We start from the raw sequence: 26,181 nt of genomic DNA on the forward strand, positions 1-26,181 counted from the left end.
ACTTTCGTTTGCTTCATTTTTTTCTTACAGTAATGAATTTTACTAGTTGTGCAAAATAGTATTTCTTTGAATTTATCTATATTAAAATACATACACACTTAAATTATATATTCGGGTTTCAAAAGGGTACCCCACCTTAGCTTTCTGAAACTGGCTGATCAGGTTTCTTCCCCAGGCTCCTCTTAGGGATTGCATACACTCCGTTTTGCATAAGCTTTCCTCATTCCAGGCTAAGAAGACCCTCCCTGTGTAAAGGCTCTGTCTTCTCATTTACGTTGCTTTTTGCATTGACATCCCTTGGACTTTCTCCAGTTCTTTTATGTGTTTCTAGAAGCTTTCTCCAGTTCTTTTATGTATTTCTAGAAGCTTCTGACAGAAGCAAGCACCACACCATTCCGTCCTGCAGGCTGTGTCGTGCTGGCTTTATGGGACAAGAGCCACTATGTTCTCTGATGGAACCAGACAGCTTGTCGGGGTTATACTGACAAGGTCGCAACTTTTCACCCAAATGCATTACTTCACTATACTTGATCCCAAGTAGGATAGTTTAGAGTTGGAAGTTACTGTAGAAGCTGTCTAGTCCAACTTCTGCCCAGAATTACATTTTCCTCTAGAATATCCCAAACATGTAGTTGCCAACATTTTGTTAGACATGACGTCAGCCTCTGTGTTCTACTTACAGCCATATATTTTAATCTCTGACTTTCACGTTCAAACAGTAAAAGTGTTGTTTGTGTTTTAGTTAAAATGTAAGTAATGCCTCTAGAAACCAGATACAAAAGAACTTGATTATAAAACGGTTCACCACAGAGTGAAATTGGATATAAAATTGTTTTAATAAAGAAGACACATAATGATTGAGAACCAAATAATCTACATCTAAGGCAGCAGCAGATGTAGGACGATCCGGGAGCAGAAAACCCCAGGAACGGTGTGAGGATGAGTTTAGACTAAAGGGAGGGTGGGCACGGGAAGCTTTCCAGATGTTGGGGATACCAGTCACAGGAAGGAACCGAATGGCCAGGCTGACAATGAGAGTTCGGAAACACTGTTTCCCCTACGAGGGAACTTGGGCTCTGCAGGAAGACTTGACCGGTCACCATCTCATGGCTTCACCGGTAGTGTTCACACTTGCCTTCCCATCCACATTCTGGATTGGATCTGATCTTTTTAGAATATATATCCAAGAAACCATAAAGCCCATAAAGTCGGCTGCTGTGTGTCCAACAGACAGTGGTTCTCAGCTGGAAAACTGGGCAGCAGGGGATTCTCACAGCCTCCCTCACCTGCCCAGAGCTTCAGATCTGAGCTTTAGCCCTCAGGTGTGCTCTGGCCTGAAGGAGGGTTGAAAATTTCACCGTAAGTGGAATTTTAGTTAGCTACAAAGGTATGTATTACTGAAAGGCCAGACGAGGAGGTTATAGACAGTCCATCATGAGTTGTAGTAATTACAAATAATACTAGAGACGGGAAGTTGTAAAAACAGAGTTCAACGTTAAGCCACACCACGGAGACGTAAACACTGGAATGATGAATACCGCTTAGAACCCCTAGTTGTTAAGTTTGTGCTGTAACAGAGGGTCTGGATTCTTGGGCATTCCTGGAGGACTAATGTTGGTTTGGTTGTGCAATTTTATGTTTGCCTTTGACCGGGACAGGTGGTGTTCGGGGGACAGTAAGGACGTGCAAGTCACTTAACAGTGTCTTCTTTGGTGCCCAGAATTCCAGCTACAGCGGTGACGGCAGATCCAGTACTTTGTCATCATCCAGAGAGGAGAAGTTGGTTGGTTTCCATTTAAATCTTTCCCCGTCCTCTCTTCAGAAATGACAGGTTTTGTAGCATGCAACCCTGTGTGTGTGAATTCGGCTCTCTTTTCTTTTTTAATACCTAGTTTATGAATTTTCATTTGGATAGATGTGAAAGTCAGTTTTTTTGAGCAGTAATTAGCTGTGATATATTTAATTCAGACTTACCCCACTATCTTGCATTGGAATTCATATTCAAATGTTTGACGATAAATTATAGTATTCAGCTGGGTACAATGGAAGAAAGTATTTATGTGGGCATTTTGTAGTTAGAATTAATCAAAAGGGAAAAAAAGAAAGCCTTGAAAAGAAAGTCTTTCCTCGAGGGCCCCTGAGAACAGAATTGCTTTGTAGGGTGCATGCAAACTTGGTGGCAATTCCACAGGGAGGGACGAGACTTGGAATGAAAATCAAGTCCGCGTCCACAGGTCTCCATGGTAACATTCCTTCCCGTACTTCAAGGACATACATTAGTGTTGATAGGCAGATATTTCTAAATTATTTAAGTGCCCTAATAGGGAAGGCTTGTTTGTCCTAGGTAAGGTTCGTATTCACTCAGCGAACATATGGAGCTCCTTTAGCAAGGAAGATCACAGAAGTAAGATAGGGTCTCTGGAAGCCTTTACTTCTACATAGGGTGATGGGGAGAAACTTCGTTTTGCCAGAAAGTGTCATAACTAAGGATGTGAACCCAATCTTAGGTTATAAATGGCGGGGGTGGGGAGGAGAATAAATGGAAACTAACCAAATAAATGGAAACTAACCAGGTAGAGCCGCGGGAGTCTGTCTCCTGGCCTCTGTCATGCCCGGTCCCTGCCCCCCACTTCCTGGTTAGGGGTGTCCAGACATTGCTGGCAGCTCCGTCACCACATTCAGCGCCCCCGCTGCCTCCCCCCACATAATAATATAGACTCTAGGCTCAGGGCCCTTTCTTTCCCTGATAGATGAGCTCTGACTGAATATAAGATCAGCTTTAAGCACCAAAGTATTGGTGGGTTTTAACACCTCGAATTTCGGGGGTGCTGTGTGTAGTTTCTTAATTCAAGGGAGGTTTTGCTGTTGCAAAGAGCACTTTGCATTCAGAAAACTAGTTCCTCCTCCCTTTACAAGAGTAGGATGCTTGCTCTCGAATAGAAGCAGGTGATAGAGACCTAATAGCAAATTATTCACCAAAGGTCAGCGTGTATCTGACTCCCTTAAATTCATGGAAGAGAAATAACCCACATCCAAAGTGTTCAAGTCAAAATTATCGCTGACCCATTCGAAACCTAAAACACGCCAGAGCTTTCCGGAGGCCACATGTCCACACCACTGAGCACGTCTGACGCCTTATTTTACTTGCCCACCCTCAGAATCTTCCTGGTAGTTCTGTGCTGAGACACCATATCTATCCCTGTACAGCACCCAGGCCTGTTTGATTTCACTTAAGTGTAGAAAGGAACCGATGTGATATGGAGCCCTGGACGCTCTTCTGAGTAACTGCTCCAGTCTTTTAGATCGGCGGAAGCTGACCCTGGACTTGGCTCAGTGTCGGGTGGCGGCTGTGGGTGCCTTCTCCCACGTGGCGATGTGGGCCTCTCTGCTTTCTGTGTCCCAGAATGGGGCCGTTCGCCTCACTCCTGGAACAAGTTTCAATAGTTGTGTTACCGTAAGTATTAGGAAGTTCCTCCCTGTGCACCCCAGAATTCCGCTTGCCTGCCCCTTAGGTCGTTTTGGCGTAGATTATTCAAGGTACAGGAATGACGGGCTCAGGCTATGGGACCTGGAAGGCGTGGCAGAAGACCATAAGGTGGCATGGGGTTACTTGAAGGGAACAACTTCATCTTCAGGGACTGTCCGTTCTTGTGTGGTCAGCACGACACCGCTGACATCAAGTCTAAAGCCACCAGCCTCCACTGCAAGGCTCTTTTATGTGGGTAAAACATTTTATTTGGGGGAAATGATTAATGTATAGAGTAGTGTCCCCCAGATACAGGGTGTGGAGTGTTGGTCTCAGAATCATAGCATTGAATTTGTCATGTCTGCTATGAATTCTAGACACACACTGTATGTCAACACCAAGCCCAGGAGTCCAAGCCGGAGACCAGCTCCAATAAAATGTTCTGCATAAAACAGAGGTTGAGATCTCTGCAAATTCTTGGTTTTGAGCTTTTCCCACCAAGCTTTAAAAATTAGAACTCGAATTACGACGACCTTCAAAACCCCTATGGTCTTGCCACCGATTAAAATTAATGAAATCTATTTTTGCCTGTGTGTAGACTCAGAAGTCCTAATTTCGTTCCACGTGGTGGGTTTGTCAATTAACAGCATGGTCTTTGTTTCCTTCTGATCATTCTTCTTTCTCCCTGCCCCGTAAGTGCATGCCCATGACCGATTTTGTTGTAAAAGGTGGTTTTGTGTGAATTTACAATAAGATGTACCTTGGAGATGAAATCAAGTGGGGGCCTCTCGCCCTCCCACCCACGTTCTCTGATTGCAGGGACTCTGCTGCTCGGACCTCGGCCTTTTCGGCAGTGGCCTCACTCACACAGCCCTGTCTGCCCAGAGTGGAAACCGGGTCTGTCCCCCTTTTCACCTCATGTCTCGCTCCTCCTTTCCTCTGTGTGTCACTTTTGTTGCCGAGTCAATGTGTGTGGACACTTCAGCCTCTTCTATGTGAAGTCCAAAATGCTCAAGCCAGCAAGGTATTTTAAGTGGCTTGACTAATCTGCTTAGGACTTCTCTCAACCTTTTAAAACATGATCAAAAACAATTTAAGACCTTATATAGCAGAAATGAATTTAGGGAAAGGGGGGCTCCAGCGAATGGGTAGTTTCAAAAGCTCAAATCCAAAACAAAATGGGTCTCTCGGGTCTCTCCTCCTTTTCCAGCAATTGTTCCCCATTTGGGGTTCCATTTGTTTTTTAAAAAATATTTTTCTCTAGCGAATGTGTCCAGGAAGCAATTTGGAAGGCTATTGTGCATAATCGGACTGCTCCATCTTTGCGAAGTGGGGAGACCAGCATTATTTCTTTGGCTCGCTGTCCCCTCTGCTTCCTGTTTTCACAAGGCCTGCATGCAGGTCGGCCCTGGGGGGCTGGACCTTCTCAGCTGTACGGATGCAAGTCCGGCTCTCATGTAAGGAAATGGGCGCTGAGCTCCAAATACGGGTCATACTCTGCAGGTTGAATTGTCACCTCCTTGCATTGTCCTCTCCCTCCCGTTGCTGAGTGCTCCATCTTTGGTCATGTACCTCCCAGGACTGGCCGGGGGCACCCTGTGCCGTGGCCTCTGCCTGTGAGTGAGTCATGATGCTATTCCGGAGCTCAGTCTGCGACCACACCACCTTGTGTGCTCCAGCACATGCCCCCAAGGCACTGTCCCAGCCGGATTCGAGTTCTGGGTGTGGAGCCGCTGTTCAGGCCGGTGCCAGCCCTGGCCGGCCGGGGCAGGCTGACAGCTCCTTTTGTGTTTCAAAGGCTGCTACTGGCATCCTTTGGTAGAAATGAACGCACTAGGTCTGCTCACTCTCCCTGTGTGGCAATTTATCTATGAACACCCCTCACTGCTTTAGTAACTTGGGGTTTTGAGTTGCGGGTTTGGTTGCTCTTGTGGGTGTTGTTTACTCTGTCACCATTCTGTCTCATTCCCTCACCCTTTCTTCCAGGAATGCCTGAAAAGAAATAACTAGAAAATAGTCGTATTCCAAAGATGCTGGGGAAGTTGACTGTTTTAAAGTTTAAAATCATCTCGTATTTCTCTTTCTTATAAATTTGGGTTTGCCTCTGTCAGATTCACGGAGAACACAGTGCCGGCATCAGCTTTGTTTTTTCCTTCTAACCGTTGTACTATACTTTGGCTGCCACGCTAACTGAAAGCAGCGTGATTACCTTGTCACCAGGACATGTTGCTCTTTCTTCGAGGCTTTTAAAACCTGCTGTTTGCTTTCGTCCACCAGCCCTCCTACCTGTACAGCGCTGCCCGGCCTGCGGGGAGTTACCAGGTGCGTGTGCTGCACAGCCCGCCCCTCCCCGTGCACCTGCCCTGGGAGCGTGGACAGCTGTTTGACGTCCCACTGGGAGTGATTTACCCCTTTGTGTGGAGCTTACGCATGCGGTCGTGTCTGTCAGCCGCCTCTGGCCAGGTCTGGGTTTTATTTCTCCCGACAGCTGACAATAGCTGTCACGCCGCTTCTGTCTCCAGGAACACGGTGTTTGTATAGGATCGCTGGGCAAGAACAGAGCAACCGAAGTTGACTTAATCTATTGGCAGGAAGGAAGGTGTTTTTTAAATTGCTTTGGTGACCTTAACAGGTGTTAATCCACTGTACTATATTCTTTTGGAAATTTCCAGTTTTAAATACAAGGTACTTATGCTGTGCAGGAAACTTAAATATTCAAAGTAGCTGTACTTATTGTTACTACCTCTGAATTTCCGTCGAGTTGCACACTTGTGAATTCGAACTATAACTGGCCGAGCAAACCAGCTGTATCCTCAGGGGGAAAGGTCCTTTTAGCTGCGCAGAGTGTGACGTGGCCGTGCCCAGTACTGGAAACCCGTTTGCCCTCAGTGACCAATTGCGTAGGATTTTCAGGTTAACCAACTATTCTGTTTTCTAGTTAGCCATTTTTAAAGCATTACAAAAATCAAACTATAATTACTATCCTATTGTATCCCCAAACATAAGGTGTGTGGGAGGAGGCCGTGACAAAATTCAGGATATTTGAATGTTCTGCTCGTTTTAAATCTAGATGAACATGTTTTTACTTAGCAAGCCATCTTTTTCGGAGTGATAGATGTGCAAAGGGTCTGTTAGAGGTGACACCACATGAGGTGACAGCAGCTAAAGCGTCTCTCAGGTGTCTGTACGGCCCTTCAGCACTTGGCCTGTACAGGGGTATTCAGGCCCTGCCTGCATGACTTCCCTCGTTTTTTTAGGACTTGTTCCTGGCACGTGTCAGTCTCCCTTACATTTCCGTGTTTCTAGGTGCTGGGGGCGTCCTGTCCTGACAGTCTGTTTTTGTTACAGGCATCTGGGTTCAACGGCAGCAGTCGCGGTGGGGCCCGGCGGGGCAGTGCCTGCGCTTCCCGAGCTGTAAGGCACTTGTGTTTCTCAAGGTCACCCCTGCCTGCGGCATGACCTGGGTGGGCCGCCTGGCACAGTTGCAGCCCGAGGAGATAACTGACACTGTGTCATCTCAGTGCTTCTTTGTAATAAGGGTCACGGATCATGTGAATCACAGAGCCTGTGGTTGTTAGTTTAATGTTCTCGCTCGCAGTTTCTGTGCAGCTCAAGGGAAGACGACTAACCTCCACTGAGCTTCACCGGCTCTTGTTCTGCAGGACACTGACAACACTGACAACACTAACAAGCACTGACGGGGTTGGTCTTAAAATGATCAGAGGAGGAAAGAGAGCTTTGGACAGGCCGCAGGTTATTGTCGCCTCTGGATAATTAAGGAAGATGAACAGATTTAAAGCCTCAGAAAACTGCATGTGCATGACCTCCTTTTTTTATTTTGTTGTTGCCCCACCTCTTCAGAGGACTTGAAATGATGTTGCAGTAAAGGGTTGGTAGTTGTACAAGAAAGACTTTGTTGAATGGAAAACTGAGTGAGTGAATGAATGAGTGACAAAGGTAGACCAATAGAAAAGGGATCAGTCCATGAAATGGGGAGGCCAATGGGCCTGTCCCAACGACCAGTGCACACAGCGTCAGCCCTAAGCAGCAATGTCCTTTGGCAGAAGTGTCCCTAAGTCCTATAAAAATGCACCGAGCCCCACGTGAAACAGAACGGTTTACTACGAAACACTTAAAGTGCTTTTATAACTTGGCTTTCAAAAATAATTGGCTACTTCATAAACCAGCTAAATAATCCAACTGTATGATTTTTTTTGGTATTTCTCCAATTATGAATATTCAAGGATTCTTACAAAGTAACCAGTCTAACCTACTATTGTCCTTAGAAGGTAATTTTTATGAATATTATATTGACTAATCAGTTGACATGGCATTAGTTCTGTTGACATCTCATTCAGCGTTTGCTAATTTTGTATTGCGGAACATTTTTCATGCAGAGGAGCCCGCTTTAGTGAATCTTTTCCCCAGTTCTTAAACATTTTTGTAGGCCGTTAAAAACTTCCTAAACCACGCCTAATGGATGAAATAGCTCAGGCCTGTACGTGACGGGTAAAATGCAACTAAATGGTTTTCTTTTGTCAGAAAAGAGACAGCATACTAATTCTTCAGGAGAAGGAAACTTTCCCAAGTGCCAGTAGTTCTCTGATGACCCAAGTAGAACTCCAGGTGTCTGGAGGATTCTCAGATTCTCTTTAAGTGTCGCGTCTGTCGGTGGACTTTGCTGGAGTAGCTGATTGTGGGCCTTCGGGATGGTGACTGGCCCTGCTGGGTGTTCTTCGCGTAGCTGTTATTTCTGTGTTTTCAGTCTCCTGTAGGAATCGCCTGGCAGCAATGGCTGTAGCCCAGTTAAGGAAATGAAAGGTCTTGTCCTGGCAGCACAAAAGCCTAAACTAGGGCTGCCTGTTCCTGGTATCAAGCCATGCAGAAGAAATAAAAGAGAATAAAAAGAATTATTTTCTGCGCCTAACAGTGTATCCCCACGCAGAAGGAGCTCAGCCGAGTTTGTGGGCTTACGTTGGACAAATTGAAGAGATCTTGGGGCATCAGCTCTGTTCTCAGCAGCAAAGCAGCGGGCAGAGTGGCAGGGAAGGCTCACCGAGCTCCTCTCCCCTCCCAGTGTCCCCACTGCAGGTCACCCAGTCCTTTCAGTGCCCTCCAAGTGGACAGAGGGTGCTCAAAGCTCAGGAAGGGGGCTTGGGGACAGCGCTTCCCCAGGCTCTCCACTCAGCTAGTAGTCGCGGCCACTGATAAATCCACATACCCTCTGTGAGGCAGCTGTGGTTTGGGGGTCCATCCTGTCTCGAGGCCAGAGGGCTGCGACCTCAGACTCCAGGCTGACCCCAAGCCTGCATCGGACGGTCTTGATCCAGGAGGGCGTTTCTTGATCTCCATTCTCCTGAGAAGTTAGTCTCAACCACAGTGTGCGTTTCCAGTTAAATAACTTAATTATGATTCAATGGTTAAATGAGGTTAAATGACTGGTTTGGTTTTGTTTTTACATATGACTGGTTTGCTGGAAAAACCTCTGTGTGTTAGAACTGCCGTGCTGTTATTAAGCTGTGTGAGCGCTGTAGGAAGTTCTCGTGGCTGTGTGTGAAGTGACCCTCTTAGCTGCTTTGACACGCTGGAAGTGGTCATCACCAACACTGCCATCTGCTCAGGAGCCACGACAGTCGTGTCAGCAGAAAGTGAAAGCGGGGGAAGCCATCACGCATCCTCTCGTGTGACCCTCAGCTTCTCTGTGTGGCCGCTGTCCTTCCTTCCATATCACGGACCACAGGCTCAGTCACTCTCCCAGGGTCTCGTGCCAACAACAGGAGGAACCTGGGCTGCATCTTTGTAACTTACGTGAGCCCCACATGAGCCCCACTCCACTGACTCCCAAACATAAGCAGCCCGAAAGGTGGCATGTGGACCACGGTGAGAGTCGTTAAACATTTCCTGCAGGATCGGGTCAGATTGGAGGATTTGGGAGGAGTTTCTGACTGAGAAGGTGGGGAATGTTGGGTCGGCCATGTGCTCTGGCCAGTCTGTCGCATGTCTGCACCCAAAACCAGGATGTGGGTGACAAGAACACAGCAGGGTCTGTGTACAGGAGGTTTCCTCACTTGTGTCAGTGAACCTGAAGGCGAAATTCTGCCATACAGCGCCGATCGTACGTGTTTTCCTTTCCTTTGAACAATAAAGCTACAAGGCGAGGCTCATGATACCTGTAAATTTCTTGTATATCCTGTATGTGGCAATGGTTGTTACACGTGGTCTTACCTGTGCCCTTGAAACTCCTCACACCTACGTGTAAGTACACAATAAATATTTATCGAATAAGGGAACGGATGCAGGTGGGATGGGTCTGGGGAACTCGCCCATCTTGACCAAGGCTATTTACAGTCTAACGTTGAGATTGCTCATTCAGCAAATATGTCTTGAGCGCAGAGTGTGTGCCAGGCCTTATTGCATCACTGGGGACTCAGCAGGGAGCAGAATAAAAGACCTTACCCTCAGGGGAATTACGTTCTGGTGGAAGAGACAGGATTTAAGATGAGATGGAGCCCCCTGACAGTCTGTGGTTCCTGTGATTTGCAGCAAGATAATGCCTGTGGGTTTCCCCTAGGGTGTGACAATAGCTGAGAGACCCGTCAGTGGCCGGCCTGGTTCCGGGGTCAGGAGGGGCTCCCTGCGGGGCTGTGTGGGCCTGTCCATGACGCTCCTTGGGCCATGTCATGGCCTGTCTTCCTAAATTGTGTCGGAATCCTGCCTCCCCTCCACCCTTCCGCAATCTGCCTCACTCAAGAGGCCAGTAAGAATTTTTTAAGAAAAGAAAATATATCTAGGACTAGAACAAACGTGAATACACTCTAAAGTCAAGAGGGGTGGCTCCCAGATCCGACACATCAGTTGCTGGTGTCTTTCTTTAGCAGGAGAGGGACAGTTTAGGTAGGTGGGCAAACAGACAGGTGACGTGGCCCTTCAGGAAGCCATGCCTGGTTTTGTCTTAACCCTAAATCCTACTTTGCTTTCACTTGGGAAGGTAGTACAGGAGCAAGGATGTGCTTTGCCCCAAAGCCCAGCCCGTCTCGCTCTTCTCTCTCTGTGCTGGGTTGGGAGGTGGCTCATGGTCTCAAAAATGGTCATTTCCACAGCGATGAGGTGGTTCTCTGTGCCCTCACGAGGCGTGTGACTCCGCACCCAAGCCCAGCAGGTCCTTTGTGTTACTTTCTTCTTACTAACCAACTAAGTCTGTGTTCTTTTGATGTTGTGAGTAAGTCTTTATATTCTGAGCGGGCTGTGAGACGCAGCCTGCTTCCCCAGGGTAGCCCGTGCTCCACGCCACCCTGTCTCCTGCATTGCACGCGGCTCACCTCCCAGCTAACGGAGCCCTTGGCGGGGGCCTGTGGCCTCTGTGCGTCTCTGCTGACTCTGTCCCTTTGTTTCTGTCTGCGTGTCTGGCGCCTGCCGTGCGGGCAGCCCTCCGAGCACAGTGGCCACCCCAACTGCAGCTCCGGTGCATCGTCCAGAGCCAGCTCGGCGCGGGCCAGCCCCGTGGTGAGTGCGCCGCCCCTCTCCTCCCTCACTTCCCAGTCCCGCAGAGGGAAGCCTCCACCTCCCAAAGCCTGAGCGCAGACCAAGTAGCAAGGCTTCTCCATGGCCCGTTTCAGGTCTGCGTAAAGCCAGAACTGGGGGGGAATGCTGCCAGATTCAGAGTGTTACTGGTCAGTGGTATCAGAATTGCATGGCTAAACTTCTGAAGGACCAGGTGAGGAATTATCAACAGTGCTGGGAGATGGGTTCTTCCCGGGAGGAGGGCAGCTTTGAACAGGGGGGGAAATGTGGTCATATGCGTTGATGTGCTTTTTTTAGGATTTAAAAATTTGAAGGATTGACTTTTAACATTTTGTATGACATGTGGTGTATTCGACCCACATGGTTTTATAAAGTATGGGCCTGCCGTGACCTTCCTAGTTCCGCTCCACCCCTCAGCCCCCCAGCTCTCACATCGGTCAGTGAGTGTGAAACTGCAGAACTGCACCCCTGTTTGTCACTCAGCATAAAATGGCCCAGGTTTTGCTTTGGAATATAGCCCCCTTCCTTTGAGTCTCATGGTTGCGTATGTTTCTCAGGGTCTTTGGAACTTTAGGCAGTTTGACCTTGTGTGATGCTTTATATGAGGCCACGATACATCATTCTTGGGACAGTAGGGTCCCGGGGACAAATCGGGGGCTGGCACTATGGCCAGGGGAGGGGCGTTTGGTGTGCAGGAGCTGGGGCTGCATGCCATGGGGGGGGTGCCCTGCGGTGTGCGTGCCATGGGGTGAGCGTGCCGTGGGGTGTGCGTGCCGTGGGGTGTGCGTGCCCTGCTGTGTGCGTGCCGGCCCTGCGCAGAGCCTGACGGCCACACCAAAGGCCAGCAGCGCCTCCCAGATCAGGCCTGGGTACAGGGCAGCAAAGATGGGCAGAGCCGGTCTGTTTATCTCCTCTCCTCCGTCACAGAGAAACTTGAGAGGCTCTTAACGTGGTCCCGCAACACCACCGTCAGATTCAAGATGCCTAGAATTCAGGCGGCGTTCCTGGTAATACAACACGAGGCCATAGAACTGAGCCATCTGTGGGCGCCGCTGCACGCACTTGTTCCGTCTTTACATTACATAGTCTTTCAAAGCTGTGGGGTTTCCTACCAAATGCAGATGTCGGCTGCTCCTAGAGAAGCAGAAGGAGCCCCAGAAACTGAGTTGGGTAGCCTCAGTCCCCGCTTCCTGTTGGCCCTGACGCCGAGGCCAAGGCCAGAGCTGGTCATCCCTGGGCTTCCACTGGTGTTTCCCTGATAGTAGAGAAATGTTCCCTTCTACCATTTCCCTGTCGAGGGTGACAAAACAGAAGATTGATCAAGAGAGCCATGTTAGAACAGGAGAGCCCGTTTCTCTGTGGCAGCGAAGACAGCCCCCTCCGTTGAAGCTGCAGACACCACCTCTGTCCATATGTCACCTGCCCACCCGCCCTCACTGTCACTTGAGCCCCCCACCCCGTCCTGGAGGCCAGTGGTGAGGGCACAAAGAGAAGCCACATCCTGGACTCTCAGGTGAATGGTGGCAGACACACGACCAAGTGCTCACTGCTCACCAGGACTCATCAAGCAGGAAGAGTGAGAGATCAGCTGTTCGTTCTTATTTAACTTCAGGTTTTAAAATCTGGCAGATTGCTTCTCATGGATATTATGTAAATGACCGAAGGGCAGTCTTTGTGAACTCAGCAATTCGTGCTCACTGAGGTCAGGCAAACTGCCGGCCTCAGTGGGCATGCCTCCTTCCACTTCCGGTCTCTTTCCCGAGATTTCACACTCGGCAGTAGCACATTCTGCATAAACACATCTATGTGAAACCTTAGAACCACTAGGAATAAAAATTCTCCATGACAAATTGAATGGCGAGACCCTCTTCCTGATGTGTAATACTCTCGTGCTTAGTTCTTAGAAAAAAAATATAAACGTTCACAGTTGCCAAAGAGGCTGTGGTTTTACCTTCAAAGAATCCTACGCCCCTAAGTGCACTGCCTGCTGTGGCTCAGTTGGGGCCCGGAATTCTAATTCCGTGATTATTAGACATGTTTGGGTTCATTCACGCATCATGGTGATGTCCCAAAGTCACAGGCCTCAGTTAGTCACGGACCGAAGACGTTTAAACCAGGTACAGATTCCTGTGTTGTAAACTTCTAAATTTGTGGCAAATGCACTCGCATAACACGGGTTTTGTAGATGACCATACACACGGGAATGGGAAACGTGCCGCGTGTCCCTGGGTGTCTGTGCCTAGGGGCCCTGGCAAGTCCTGGGCCCCCTGTCCTTGGGGGTGGGGGTGCTGCTTTTTCTCCAGGTGCCATGGAAGGAACAAAGCAATGGGTGGGAGAGCTCCAGGGTCCCTTCCAATTCTAAAGTTATCTGTTTGTGATTCCCTGAGTTTATGCCTGAGGAGACTGCTCACTGTGCCCACTTTACATGCTGTTTCTCGCTGAGTTCTGAATGGAAGGTGGGCACACAGCTCCAAGCAGACAAGACCACCAGGTATCTGATGGAGCTGTTTTCGGGTCATTGCCCGCAGATAATCAGTTCGATCATTTTTCTCTGAGTCAGCTGCTCCTTTACAAAGGTCAATTGGCTGTTGTGCTGTTGGCACATTTAGGGAGCTAAGGTCAGCATCCCAGACTGTGGGATGGGCTGTCCTCCTGCGTCATCCTGGCACTTCACACAGGGTGGGGACCTCAAAGCTGAAGACACTGCTGTGTGTGGTCCTTAGAACCGCAGTGACATCTCTGTAACGTGCAGAGCGGTTCCCCAGGGACACAGGTACAGTGGCACTTGATTGTCTCGGGTCTGGCACCTGCAGAGTCTAGAAGACAGAGCTGAGCTGCCCTCGGTTCCGCAGTTTCCACAACGCACAGTCCTCTTCCATGGAGTGTGCACTGTCTCTGTTCCCCGAAGCAGCCATCACACCATCGGAACGGGGCTGGGTGTTTGTGTTTGGGGCTTGCGAGACCGACAGAGAGTGTTAGTGGGTGTTGTGAGCCTTGTTGAATGGGAAGAAGCTAGGAGAGTGACGTTCACACTCCCCTGGTCCTCCTGCCCGGGAGGGAGAAGCAGTAGGCCTGGGGAGGGCCCAGGCAGTGGCCTGCTAGGATGAGTGACCCGCCGGGCCTGGCCTCTCCGAGGGCCGTGCACGGCTCCAGTAAGGGGCGCAGGAAGCTCCGAGAGAGGTGGCGTCAGGAAGGCTCATCACCCAGGTGTAAAGCACACCCAGCAGAGTGACACCAGCACATCTGGTGACACCATGTTGCCCATGTGTATTCAGACAGACATGAGTGAGGAACTGGCCCATCCGAGCTGGAAAAACAAAAGTCTGTAGCGACTCATGTTTTCTGTTGTATGAGGAGGCGGGGGCAGGGACCAGGTAGGAAAGCTGGGCTTGAATTCTGATTACAGGAGTTCAAAGACAAGCCCTTCAGGATAACGTCGGTGTTATTGGATTTAAAACCCAAACTTTCCACCCTAATGGTAGGGTTTGTATTTGAAGGCAATTCCCCCTTAAAGTAGGTGTTTCCTGAGCAATCTTCAAGATTGTCAGTTTGTTTCTTGAGAGGGACCATGCCTCTGTGACCTCATTTCCCACCTGGGGCTGCCTGCTGGGGGTTGGGGACACGTAGGCATAGTTCCTTTCTACCTGGCCCCTCCCGGGGGTCCCTCCAAGCCCGCAGACTGGAAGGGGGCAGGCTGGGTGGTGATACGGAAAACCTGGCATTTTAAGCCACGCCAGACATGCTGTTGAAGCCGTCCTGGGTAGCGCTGGGAGCGTGCCCTCTCAGCTCGCCATCTAGTGGAACCTTGGGGACCATGATGGCTTCAGGCTGCTGCGGGGCTGGCTTTCCATGGGGCTCCAGGCACTTGTGTTTCTGGAAGCTAGTAGATACAGACACCCTTTGTAATTTGGAAAACAGATGAAACAGCACTTGCGTCCTGTCGACTAGAGGTAAGCATAGACTGGCTACTGTCTTCTCTGAGGGTTCGGTGTTCCTGCTGGGTCTCAAACACAGCCTCAGTTGTCCCATTCTGAGTCCGTTATGCATTTCAGAGCAGAGCCTTTTTCCAACTATTTTTAAAGTTTTCTTTAAATTGAAGAGCGAGCTTTGGTTTTAGGTTTTTTATTCCTTGTTTGATGTTTCACAAATTACAAAAGCAGTTATTTGCGGTATCAAGTGAAATGTGGAGTGAAGCTGTGTGATAGCCCTCCCCCTCCAACCCAATGTTTTTTTGGTCTGGTATATATCTTTTCTCATCGTGCTCACAGGAAGTACTAAAAAAAATGTGGGGTCCTTCTATTAGGGGGACAGATCTTTGTAGGTGAACGTAGTATTTCTGGAGCCTCATTTATCGATACGGTCTTCACCTGTTGCTAAAGAACAGGCAGAAAAGAGTGTTTAAATTGGGGAGCAAAGCAGTAGGCTTCTGAACGGCTGCCTCACAGTCTGTTAAACTGGACCTCCTTATTCCACTAATACTTAAATGACTCTCTTTCTTTTGTTTTTTTAACTGTTCATTTTATTAAATAACATATGAAGTCAGACCAATGCACTGGTCTGAGCTGCCCTGTTTCCATCTCATTAATGTTTCCTCTACAAGCTGACTTATTTTCAGGGCTGAAGGCCTGGGGCTCAGGAGGATTAATGAATTGATTTCCAGCAGACCAGGTGCTAGGCAGTTACCTTTTCCTTAGGTATTTGAAATTTCCAGGAATATTTCTATTCCCAAGTGGAAAGTTGCTAAAAATCATCACAACTCAGAATGTAGGTCCAGGGCTCTCTGAGGCTCTGTCAGGACAGTGAGATAGAACCATCTGGATTGGAGGCCACCTCAGCACCCCAGAATATCTAGATAGGCCGATGTGGCATGCACATCTGAAACAACAATAATTATATGTACAGGTGGTGTGGCACCCAGGTGGAGAGTGTGCTGCCTGTAATGGGATATAACTGCCACCTAAAGGGGCCTCTGGGGGCCAAGACTGTGTGCAAAGCTCTGTGAGACGCACAGGCTTGCACTGGTCCTTGGAGGGCAGCCATCTGTGGCAAGGAAGGGTGGTCGGGGCAGATGGAGCATCAGGGGCTGAAGCCCCACCCAAGGGGCTCACCTGGGAGTGACACCAGCCTGCCCGCAGGTCCAGCCCACCGGCCTGAGGGATGTGGTCTCTCTGCTTTCGTTGCCGCACCTGCCCTTAGGACACTAAGGAGACTGTTAGATGAGAGCAGGAAGTTTTTGCTGAAGACCCACGTGTGGGCGGGTGGGTCTTTGGGCAGGTGCTTTGGGCTGAACATGGATCTGTCAAGACCCTTGAGTTTCGCTATGCTGAGCTGAGGACTGGTTTTGGAATTGCCTTCTTTTGCAGAAATCGAGTGTGTTTTCCGATTCCATTGGTCCCCTTGCTTGGCTGGTTGGCTGTGGCACTTTGCTGTGTCATTTTAGTAGTCATTTCGGTATCCTCCCCTCAGAGAGAAAGCGGAAGGTACGAGTTTGGAGGAAAGAAGGTGGTAGTTAGTGAGCCTTCTTGGTGGGGGACAGGCTGGCGAGGGCATCCAGCCCAACATGGGCCCAGGGTGGGCGTGAGACAGGAAGTGGTCGTCCTCACAGGACATCACGCCTGTGCAGCGTCCTGACTAGTGCTTAGCCCCTGTGCCTTTCTGCTCTCCCGTGCCGATGACATTGTGGGCAGTTTGCACGTTCGTGGCCTTGGGCCAGGCTCTGGCAGGATTTCTCCACCTGCAGTGTAGACCGGCTAGGTGCAAGCACGCAAGGCTGAGCTCAGAGGCCCAGGCCGCCGGGCAGTCTCATGTCTCCCAGCTGAGCTCTGCACTCGCCGCGGGCATCACATAGGCAGTGGACCCCGATGGTCATATTTAAGAACCTCTGAGCTATAGGAGGCAGGATGGAGACGCGATCGGAAAAGCGTGAGTGACAGCTTATCCCAGAGAGTGCGGAGACAACTGAGCACAGGGTTTTCTCCTCGTCAGTGACCTTGCCAGCAGGCTTATGGACAGGGGCCTTCAGTGTGCGAAAGAAGGAAAAAAAGAAAAGAAAAAGAACATGGCTTTTTGTTGGACATAGAGCAAAGAAAGCAGCAGCACTGCCTCGGCCTCGTCCCGACACCCGCACAGCGCTGGGCTCTCTCTGGGTGCCCTGGCTGATGCGTGGTCGTCCTTAGGGTCCCACTGTGTCCTCCCTGCCGAAGGGAGGAGACGGACCCCGAGCATCGTCCACACAGGAAAGACGAGGAAAGCCAGATTCTTGGGATCCCCACATTTCACCTGGCAAATTCTGTGCCTTCAGCCCCCATCGTTTAAACCAGAATTTTCATATTGACTCAGTCACTCATGAGAAGTAGAAAAAGTTACACTTGGCTCACTACTTTTTCTTGCTTCAGAGGCCAAGTTCAGTGATCATCGAACTTAAAACCCCTGTGGTTGCATCTTGCAGGCCCCAGGGCCCCGCGCGTGTTCTCGCTCTAATCATAGCCATTGCGGTGGATAAACAAGCTTGGGGTAGGTCATCCTCTCCTGCAGGGCAACCCCCACGCAGAGCCGCAGGAATCTGTAAAGCCAACCTGTTCGAGTTCAGTTCACTAACAAGGCTCAGCACGGACCTTTCTGTGGTCACTGTGTATTTTGTCTCCACATCATTGTGTTCTGTGGGAACCATAAACGTCAGACACCCACACGGTGAGGCTCAGCCTGGCTCGGCTGCCCTCGCTGCGTCTGTGCCACCTGGCAGAGCAAATGGGAGTCTCATGGGCAAAGTGGTGTTTAAATTACAAAGGAAGCTAATATGTCCTTTTATTATCATCTTACCCCCTGCATCCAGATTGTCCATTTCATCCTTGTGAGTAATATTTGTCCATTTTCCTCTCCAGGTTGAAGAGAGACCAGAAAAAGATTTCAATGAGAAGGTAAGGAATTTCTACAGGCCTTTACATTATGTCATCGATAAACCTAGTGGGTCCCAAAATTTATGGGTAAAACTAACAGGAAAATATGTTGCTTGATCTTTAATAAAAATGCCCACTGGTGAGTGAACAGGACTAGTGTGTGACCCAGCAGCCAGTGTGACAACCTTTTTTTGGTGGGGAGAGAGGGTTACTGGGAGTCACTTCCAGTGTGTGTTAAATCCTGCACAGCAGGGAAGGAATTGATGGTGGGCCCAACCGTGGAGCTTGAGGTTAATCTGGCCAAATTCCCAGGCATCCGTGGGACCCGCCCCGTGCAGGGAGTCTCTCCTGTTGCTTTCCGTAGGCCTGCTGAAGATTTTCAGCTAGAGACCGGGTGCGAGGAAAGGTACCTTAATAGTAGACTTACAAGTCATTTTGGTTTTGTCTACAATCACATTTGATACTGGTGACATTCTAGGGGTCTCGTAACCTGCCCAGCCTGTCTGCAGCCACGCTGGCCTCCCTGGGTGGCACTTCCTCTCGGAGGGGAAGTGGGGATACCTCCATTTCCATCGACACTGAGGCATCCATTAGGGAAATCAAGGTAAGGCCCTCGACGTACTTACAACCCTTTATGAAAACCAGTCTTCAGAAAAAAAGATGTAATTCATAAAGTTCCAGATCTTTCTTCTCAACCCAGTCTTCCCTCCTCTTATAAACCGGTGTTCACCAAGACCCAGCTCCGAGATGGCCGCCTACGGGAAGCCGTCCCTGACTGCCCCTCCCCAGCAGACCTGTGCCCAGGCCCCGGAGCCGCCTCAGGCCTCAGCCACACCTTGTGCGAGCCCACACCATGCTGCACAGAGCGCTGGGCCGCTCTGTCCTCGTGCTGCTCTGCCCTTTCCTTTCTTTCTCTAATACGCCTTCAGCAGGCCTCGTCGTTGTGTTTGGATGTTTTCTTCTCCCGCTGGAGTGTGGGCATTGTTCTTTTACATCCTTAACACTCGGCATGAGCCAGGCATGTAGAAACGCTGTCACTGTGTCAGAGAAATACGAACTGTTTGTTAAAATTAGAACTAGAAACACGGCATCTGACAAGGAGGTGACCCAAAGGGAAGGTTACTGTCTAGAACTTGTATCCTCTGAGCCGAGGGAGGAGCTTAAAGGATCAGATGTGTCTTCATTGACGGAAACACTTTCTAATCATTAAAACTGGTTAAGAGAACCAGCCGCCCCGGGTGCTGTCCAAACAGCTGGAGGACCATTTGCGGCGAGCTCAGGGGAGGGACTTAAGCCTCAGCGGGGCTGGACTCGGCTCCCTGAAGATGCTTTCCAAGCCTGTGCTTTACAAGAACAGTGTTTTTCACTGCTCTTCCCAGAATGCCCCCGGGCAATTCCTGGGCCTCCTGCAGCTCCGTTCATTCTCTACCCCATCAAAGGGGCGTTTGCTGCAATCCTAATTTGTCTCTGCTCTTAGATTGTAAGCAGCGCTCATTTGTTCAACCCGCATTTATGGAGCGCGGCTCTAGCAGACGCCCGGCACCAGGCATGTGGTGGTGGTGGTGGTGGTGACAGGGCAGGAAGACACGGGCCCCTGGCATGCAGGACACATCGTGGCGCGTTTCTGTCTTTGCGATCTGACTGTATCGAGACAGAGTGGGAGCTCAGACAGCTTGCATGAGCTGAGATAAAAGTCACGTAACGTGTTCCGTTTTCAACTCTCTTGCCTGTTTTTATAAAACTGTGCAAAACTAGATCATATGAGATACACCTAAATTTTATAAAATTGTGGGGAAATTTCATATGAAAAACACCTACATTTTCACCTTTGCCATATGGACATTTTCTTTCTTTTCCTTTAACCCTTAAAAAGAATAGGAAGAAACTCCCGCTCGAACTGCCCCCTGAGGGAAGCTGCCCAGAAGTAAGAAGACGTAGAGACTCGCCTCTTTCCTTGTGGTCTTGTCAGTTGTTCCCCTTGACATCACATGCCTTTTTTGCCATTTCCCCCCAGGAACTTAATGAGATAAAGGACCAGATTCAGGATGTAGAAGGCAGATACATACAGGGGCTGAAGGAGATGAAGGTACCAGTGTGTGGAGTGTGGGCTCCCCGTACTAACCCTAACCCTACAGAACACATGCAAACCGCATGCTGACTCGAACGCGGCCGCAGCCGGAAGGACGGCAGGTGGCGGGAGTGCTAGCTGGCATGGTGTGTGCGCGCGTCGTTTCCCCGGCGCAGCTCTGGAGCCAAGGCCACATTCTGCGCCTCCTCCGGGAGAGCTGTTACCACGTCTCTCCTCCTCCCTCCCCCGGCCGAAAACCAGTTTCTCATTCCCGCACAGGAGCGTGCCGTACACTTGCAGAATGGTTTCTGGTTTTCTCTGCGTTCCGTAGTGCTCACTCACACACACACTGCTTCACTGCGTTTGCTTCTCAAAGTATGTGACGTTGTCTACCAGCAGCACAGTCCTTACAGCCGTGCTTTGGCAACATCTGACTTATTCGCGTCCCGTCACACCCTGAGTGTGGGCGTCATCTCGGATTTATCTGAGTAAACGCACACCACTCAGAGGATGGGGAATTACTGCGTTGTGCCAGCCGGGAAATTCAGGGGCCGTACTCCTTGAAGTTAGGTCAACAGTGAGGGGCCTCGTTCTCTGCCTTCATTGGGCAGCTTGTGGCAGACCGTGGATCTAGCAAAAGATAGCAAACCTATTGCTTCCTTTTCAGCTGCCCAGAGGGTCCCTGAGACTTACTCTGACTTACTGTCACAGGGGCACCCAACAGAGGAGGTGACAAATCACAGGACTGATTAATCATTCTCCTATTTATCACTTCTTTTGAAACACCAGGGGAAATTATGACTCTGGCTTTCAAATCACGTGAAAAGTGAAGCAGCCCAGGAACCACTGTTCCCACCTGAAATCGTTGCCCTGACTTGTCAGTGCAGGTGAGACCAGCACTGGTCTTTGAAGCCTCCTGGTAGCACCTGACACATCTGACCAAGAGGTGCCCAAGTTCGTTAGCTCTGGGTGGTTTACACCTGGGGATGCCGCTGTCTTTTCTGCGATGCCTCCCCCCGATCTGTTTGGGGATTAAACGCCACTATGCTCCCTCTGTTTCCTGACCTACAAAGGTGGGAGCCAGGTGAGGGCCGTGCTTATTTTGCAAGCCCCTTTATTTCCCTGGGCTGTCCTTTCCAAGGAATGACCTTTGTCTTTTCACCCAGTGAGACCTGTGGACTTTTTTTAGTTTCCCTGTGGTTTGAAATCTGAAATGCTACTTAATCCTTTCCTGGTTCATAGGCTCAGGCAGCGGTCATCGGTAGCTTGTGGCAGGGATTTGGTTCTTCCAGCGGTCACACGCTGGCTCTGTCCCCAGTTCTGGTCATGTATCTAGAGTGAGTACATCAGGGAGCTGTAGAACAGCCCAGCTCACTACTGCCGGCTACTGAATCATCGAGTCAGGACCATGCTGCTTCTGTGACCAGAACGCTTTCCATCCGGGTGTCTCCCTTGTCCTAGTGACTCTGTACTCTGTTTCCATCCCTAGATACAGCTAATCACCAGTTTTCTGAGTGATGAGAAGTTGATCAGAGTGAAAAGGAAGGGGGCGTTCTGGGTGTTGAAACTGCCTCGTGTTTCCTATTTTGATTCATTTGCTCTCAGAAACCAAGGCTAAATTTAGGGCTGAGTTTTTTGTTTTCAAGACTCTGAGCTACTCTTTGTTTTTGTTTTCTTACTACCATTTCAAAACTATGACCTGGTTTCCGCAGGACTCGCTCGCAGAAGTGGAAGAGAAGCACAAGAAGGCCATGGTTTCCAACGCTGAGCTGGACAATGAGAAGACAAATTTCATGTACCAGGTCGACACCCTGAAGGATACGTTGCTGGAGCTCGAAGAGCAGCTGGCTGAGTCCAGGCGACAGTACGAGGAGAAAAACAAGGTAAGCTCCAGCGCGATGGAGAGTGGCAGAATGCACATGACATGTAAACGGTTTGTCTAAGAATGGTAGAAAGTACGTGTATGGAGTATACGTTATATAGTATGAGGGCTTAATATAGAGCGTATATTAAGAGTGGTAAAATACACATATGCGCTATATGTAAGAATGGTAGAATATGTTCATAAATACGTATATGGTATATGCATATATAGCGTGTGTGTTTTCAGATTCCATAAAGGTTGAGCTTTTTTTGTAATGTGTGTGTGTGTGTGTGTGTGTGTGTGTGTGTGTGTGTGTGTTTAAACAATGATTCTCCACTTACCCAGGCAGCCCAAACATCTGAAAAGAAGAATACCATGCTCTTTACTGAGGAACTTGAAATACTGATGCACAAATTTATAAATACGTAATATGTAAACTATAGGTGATTTTACTAGGAGAACATCTGTGTTTTTCACGTAAGGCAAAATCATAACTGTGAAAAGAACATGCGGAAGAACCAGTGTACTTGGATCAGGCACCACTGGACACATCAGGATTTTCCTGTTAGTGTACATTTCCTGGTTTTGACTTTGTTATCTCTTAACACCATAGGGAAGTAGTCAATTGCACATATCAAAGATTTTAAGAAAATTATGTTCATTTATTTTGTGCTGATTGGGGAAAGACACAGTTAGTCCATTTAAGAATTAAATACTTTCAGTGAGCTCAGAAGAGGGTAGAGTTTTATTTGGGCTTTCATTAAGAAGCGCTGGAATGAATTGTTGGTGTCAGCATAAAGCACGAGCATAGGTTCAGATTAAGGACAGCAGACTTATCTGGTGAAGACTGGGCTTAGATATTCTCCGTGACATACAGAGCAAGGAACACCTGATTTTCATATTTGGGGAAATTCCTTGTTTTATCAAACCCTAGACTATTGTCCAGTTTTTCAGAGTTGCTGAAATAAACACAAATTTTAATTTGTGAGTGTCATTATCTTTAAAAAAAAAAAAAAAAGGGCCATATGCTCTAAATCCCAAGGGTTAAAATAAGGTCCTGTGACCAGCTCTGAGACCTCCTCCCTGACTGCAGTAGAATTAAGTTAGAAGCTAAAGAGGAATTTTATCTATGACGTTCCTGACAGCTGAACTTGTAAAGAAAGAATGAGCTTTTCATGAAACCTGATGTCATGTGGAGCAGAGGGCATGTTGTGAGCCGCAGCTGTGGGGGAGGGGCTGTACCACACCCTAAATACCCCTACAGTGTTGTCGTTGAGGCATCAGTAAGTAGACCGAGGACCCCCAAATCTAATTCCAGAGAATTTGGGTGATCCTGGAATGTTGCCCCAAGCTGGAGACCACAGGCCAAGCAAAACCCAACAGGCAGGTCCGTGTCACAATTAAGAGGGGACCAGACTTCAGAAAGTGGGGGAGCAGAAGCTAAGGTCAAATGCCTTCTGAAATCACCCAGCTCTCGGATCCAGGGAGGTGAACCCTGCTGTCCCCTCAGCTGTGGGCAGTTAGTTGGGTACCAAACCATCGTTAGAGACTGTGCTGCTGTGACTGAGCTAGCGGGAGACCAGAAGAGCGTGTGGCCGGGTCTCTGGGCTGAGTCTCAGACAGGGGAGGGGCTGCTGGGGGGTGCTGGGTGCTGCCAAGCACTTTTGCTTCCCCCACCTTTTCTGTTTTGTCCCTGGAGCACAGAGTGGGCTACCCACTGTTAATGTGAAGAGCTTGCCAAACAGACATTCAGCCCCCTTTTTATCCCAAAGAGTATGCCTTGTCATAGTTCAGAACTGGGGATAATTTTATTATAAGTCCTTTGCAAAGTGGCCTCCTCCTCAGGCCCTCAACACAGTAAGCCCCATGCACCTTCCTGGGGCATCACTTACCGAGAGAATCAGGAAACACTGTCACTTCCGTAACTCCTCAGTTAATTTTACAGTAAACCACCGGGACATCTTCTGGAAAGTCCAGAGAAATGGTTCATGTGGTTACAAAGGCCTTGAAAATGGTGATGGCGTGGTAACGGGTCATTTTGTCCCGAGGCAAATGTAAATCATGGGAATGGGAACTAGAATGACACAAAACATGCTCCCACTGCAACATGACCGTCTCTTCCTCCCTGCTAGGAGTTTGAAAGGGAAAAGCATGCTCACAGCCTCCTGCAGTTCCAGTTTGCGGAAGTGAAAGCAGCTCTGAAGCAAAGAGAGGAAATGCTCGAGGTGGGTGGCTTTCCCCACTTTCTCTTTCTTTGGTGACTTAGCAGCACTTTGTTGGTTCATTACTAAAGTTACTGGCTTTTTCTGTCTGACTTATTTCACTTAGCATTATACTCTCAAGATCCATCCATGTTGTCACAAATGCTCCTATATCATCTTTCCTTAACGCCGAATAGTATTCCATTGTGTATATGTACCACAACTTCTTTATCCATTCATCTATCAAAGCAGAGAACCCTATGATTTCACTGATATGTGGTATATAAACCAAAAACAACAAAAGAACAAAACAAACAAATGAGAAACAAAAACTCATAGACACAGACAGTAATTTAGTGGTTACCAGAGGGTAAGGGGGTGGGGGATGGGTGATGAGGGTAAAGGGGATCAAATGTATGGTGATGGAAGGAGAACTGACTCTGGGTGGTGAACACACAGTGGGATTTATAGATGATGTAATACAGAATTGTACACCTGAAATCTGTGTAAATTTACTAACAATTGTCACCCCAATAAATTTAATTAAAAAATAAAATAAAATAAATGACATAAATAAATAAATAAATAAATAAATAAATAAATAAAAGAGAAAAAAAAGTTACTGGCTTGCTTGAAAATGGAGGGCTTAGGCTCCTCCTCCAGGCCCCGCTTAAGGAGCTGTGTCCCTCTCATTGGTGAAGAGTCTCCTTCTTTGGTGGTTTTGTGTTTGTCTCGGGAGGTTTGGCAGACAGAGGAATGCCCACGCCCTACGTAACACGGAACCTGGGAAAATGTGAACTTCCCAGCAAGAGGACTTCGATTTGTGGGTGTGATTAATTAAGGACCTTTCAATGGGAGGTTGGCCTGGGGTGTCCCGTGGGCCTCGGGGGTCACAGGGTCCGTATAGAAGGGAGGCAGGAAAGTCAGAGGCAGAGGTAGGGAGTGCGACGAAGTTGAAAGCAGATGTCGAGCGCCGTGAGGAAGGGCCGTGAGCCAAGGAATGTGGGCACCTCTAGAAGCGAAAAGGGAGGGAGAGATGTGTTGTCCCCTGGAGCCACCAGAAAAGAACTCAGGCCTGCACACACCTTGATATCGGCCCATAAGACCCGTTTTGGACTTCTGAGCTCCAGAACCATAAGAGGATATATTCGTGTTGTTTTAAGCCACTGAATTTATGGTAATTTGTTACGGTGGCAACAAGAAACGAATACAGGGTTGATTTTTAACCTTTCAACTCAATCAGAACCTCAGTGCCTCTAGATAAGAATGTCACCCAAGCAGATTTTCGTCCTGTACTTCTGGAACCTGGGGAGAGGGACCAGGAAAAAGTGTGGGGATGCTGAAAATGAACTCGGGATTAGTGACAGAGAATGAATGTGCTGGCACTTCCACACATGTGTGTTGGCTCATCGATTGTCAGAGTCCTCAGAAGGTCTAGCACTGGGGTTTCCTTCCTGTCTAACGCTTTATCTGTTTTCTCTCTATCTGTTCCTATTCTTCAGGAAATCCGACAGCTACAGCAGAAACAGGCGAGTTATATCAGGGAGATTTCTGATCTTCAGGAAACAATAGAGTGGAAAGACAAAAAGATAGGGGTAGGACTCGCAAGTCTTTGAAACTCCAGTGGGCGGTCTGCTTAGCAAATGTGCTGCTTTCGGAGCCTTTGGTTTGCGGAACCCCCGTATGAGAATGCATGCCGCCCCACGTATGACGTGCAGGAAGGATGCAGCAAACACACTCACTTACCCAAATTGATGCTAAGTTGACTTCTGCTGGAGACCCTCACTTACAGCATTCGCCGGGCTGCCTGTCTTGTGGGGGCCAGCAGCAGAGCGAGACACTGGAGTGAGGGAGGCAGTAGGCCTCTTGGAATTCCCTGCCCGGTGTCACCAGGGCTTTTTCTCAAAGGCTTCTGTTGGAGAAAGCTGCAAGGTGGCCAGTGCTGTACCCCACTGAACCCCACCTTGAAATCTCCCCGAGGAGGCCTCACTCTCTCTCTCTCTCTCTCCACGAGCAAAACAGAGGCAACCCCCCTGCATGGGGAAGTGATGAGTAGGAAGAAAGGAACCCACTTAAAGTAGCTGCTATGCTTCACAATGGCAATGGTTTCCAAAACATAGTGACCCATACATACCACGTAGCTCTGTTGAAGGTCCTCAGAGGCC

The 26,181-nt window shown here is 48.8% G+C and overlaps 1 protein-coding gene across 50 annotated transcripts in view; it reads left to right on the plus strand.

Annotated features, from left to right (window-relative positions):
- LRRFIP1 (LRR binding FLII interacting protein 1) overlaps positions 1-26,181 on the plus strand; it is a 131,136-nt gene that overhangs the window by 87,165 nt on the left and 17,790 nt on the right. For 6 of the 50 annotated variants that reach the window (XM_081050594.1, XM_081050600.1, XM_081050586.1 and 3 more), the window contains 10 exons: positions 1,721-1,783; positions 5,744-5,788; positions 6,815-6,880; positions 10,892-10,969; positions 17,869-17,904; positions 18,362-18,487; positions 19,898-19,969; positions 21,664-21,834; positions 23,948-24,040; positions 25,519-25,611. In XM_081050594.1, the coding sequence (XP_080906720.1) occupies positions 1,721-1,783; positions 5,744-5,788; positions 6,815-6,880; positions 10,892-10,969; positions 17,869-17,904; positions 18,362-18,487; positions 19,898-19,969; positions 21,664-21,834; positions 23,948-24,040; positions 25,519-25,611 (843 nt within the window). Of the gene's footprint in view, positions 1-1,720; positions 1,784-4,285; positions 4,364-5,743; positions 5,789-6,814; positions 6,881-10,891; positions 10,970-17,868; positions 17,905-18,361; positions 18,488-19,897; positions 19,970-21,663; positions 21,835-23,947; positions 24,041-25,518; positions 25,612-26,181 lie in introns of all 50 variants that reach the window. The other 44 variants (XM_081050618.1, XM_081050624.1, XM_081050578.1 and 41 more) reach the window with 17 other exon arrangements.

The sequence above is a fragment of the Rhinolophus hipposideros genome, assembly GCF_964194185.1.
Source record: "Rhinolophus hipposideros genome assembly, chromosome: 6".
NCBI lineage: Eukaryota > Metazoa > Chordata > Mammalia > Chiroptera > Rhinolophidae > Rhinolophus > Rhinolophus hipposideros.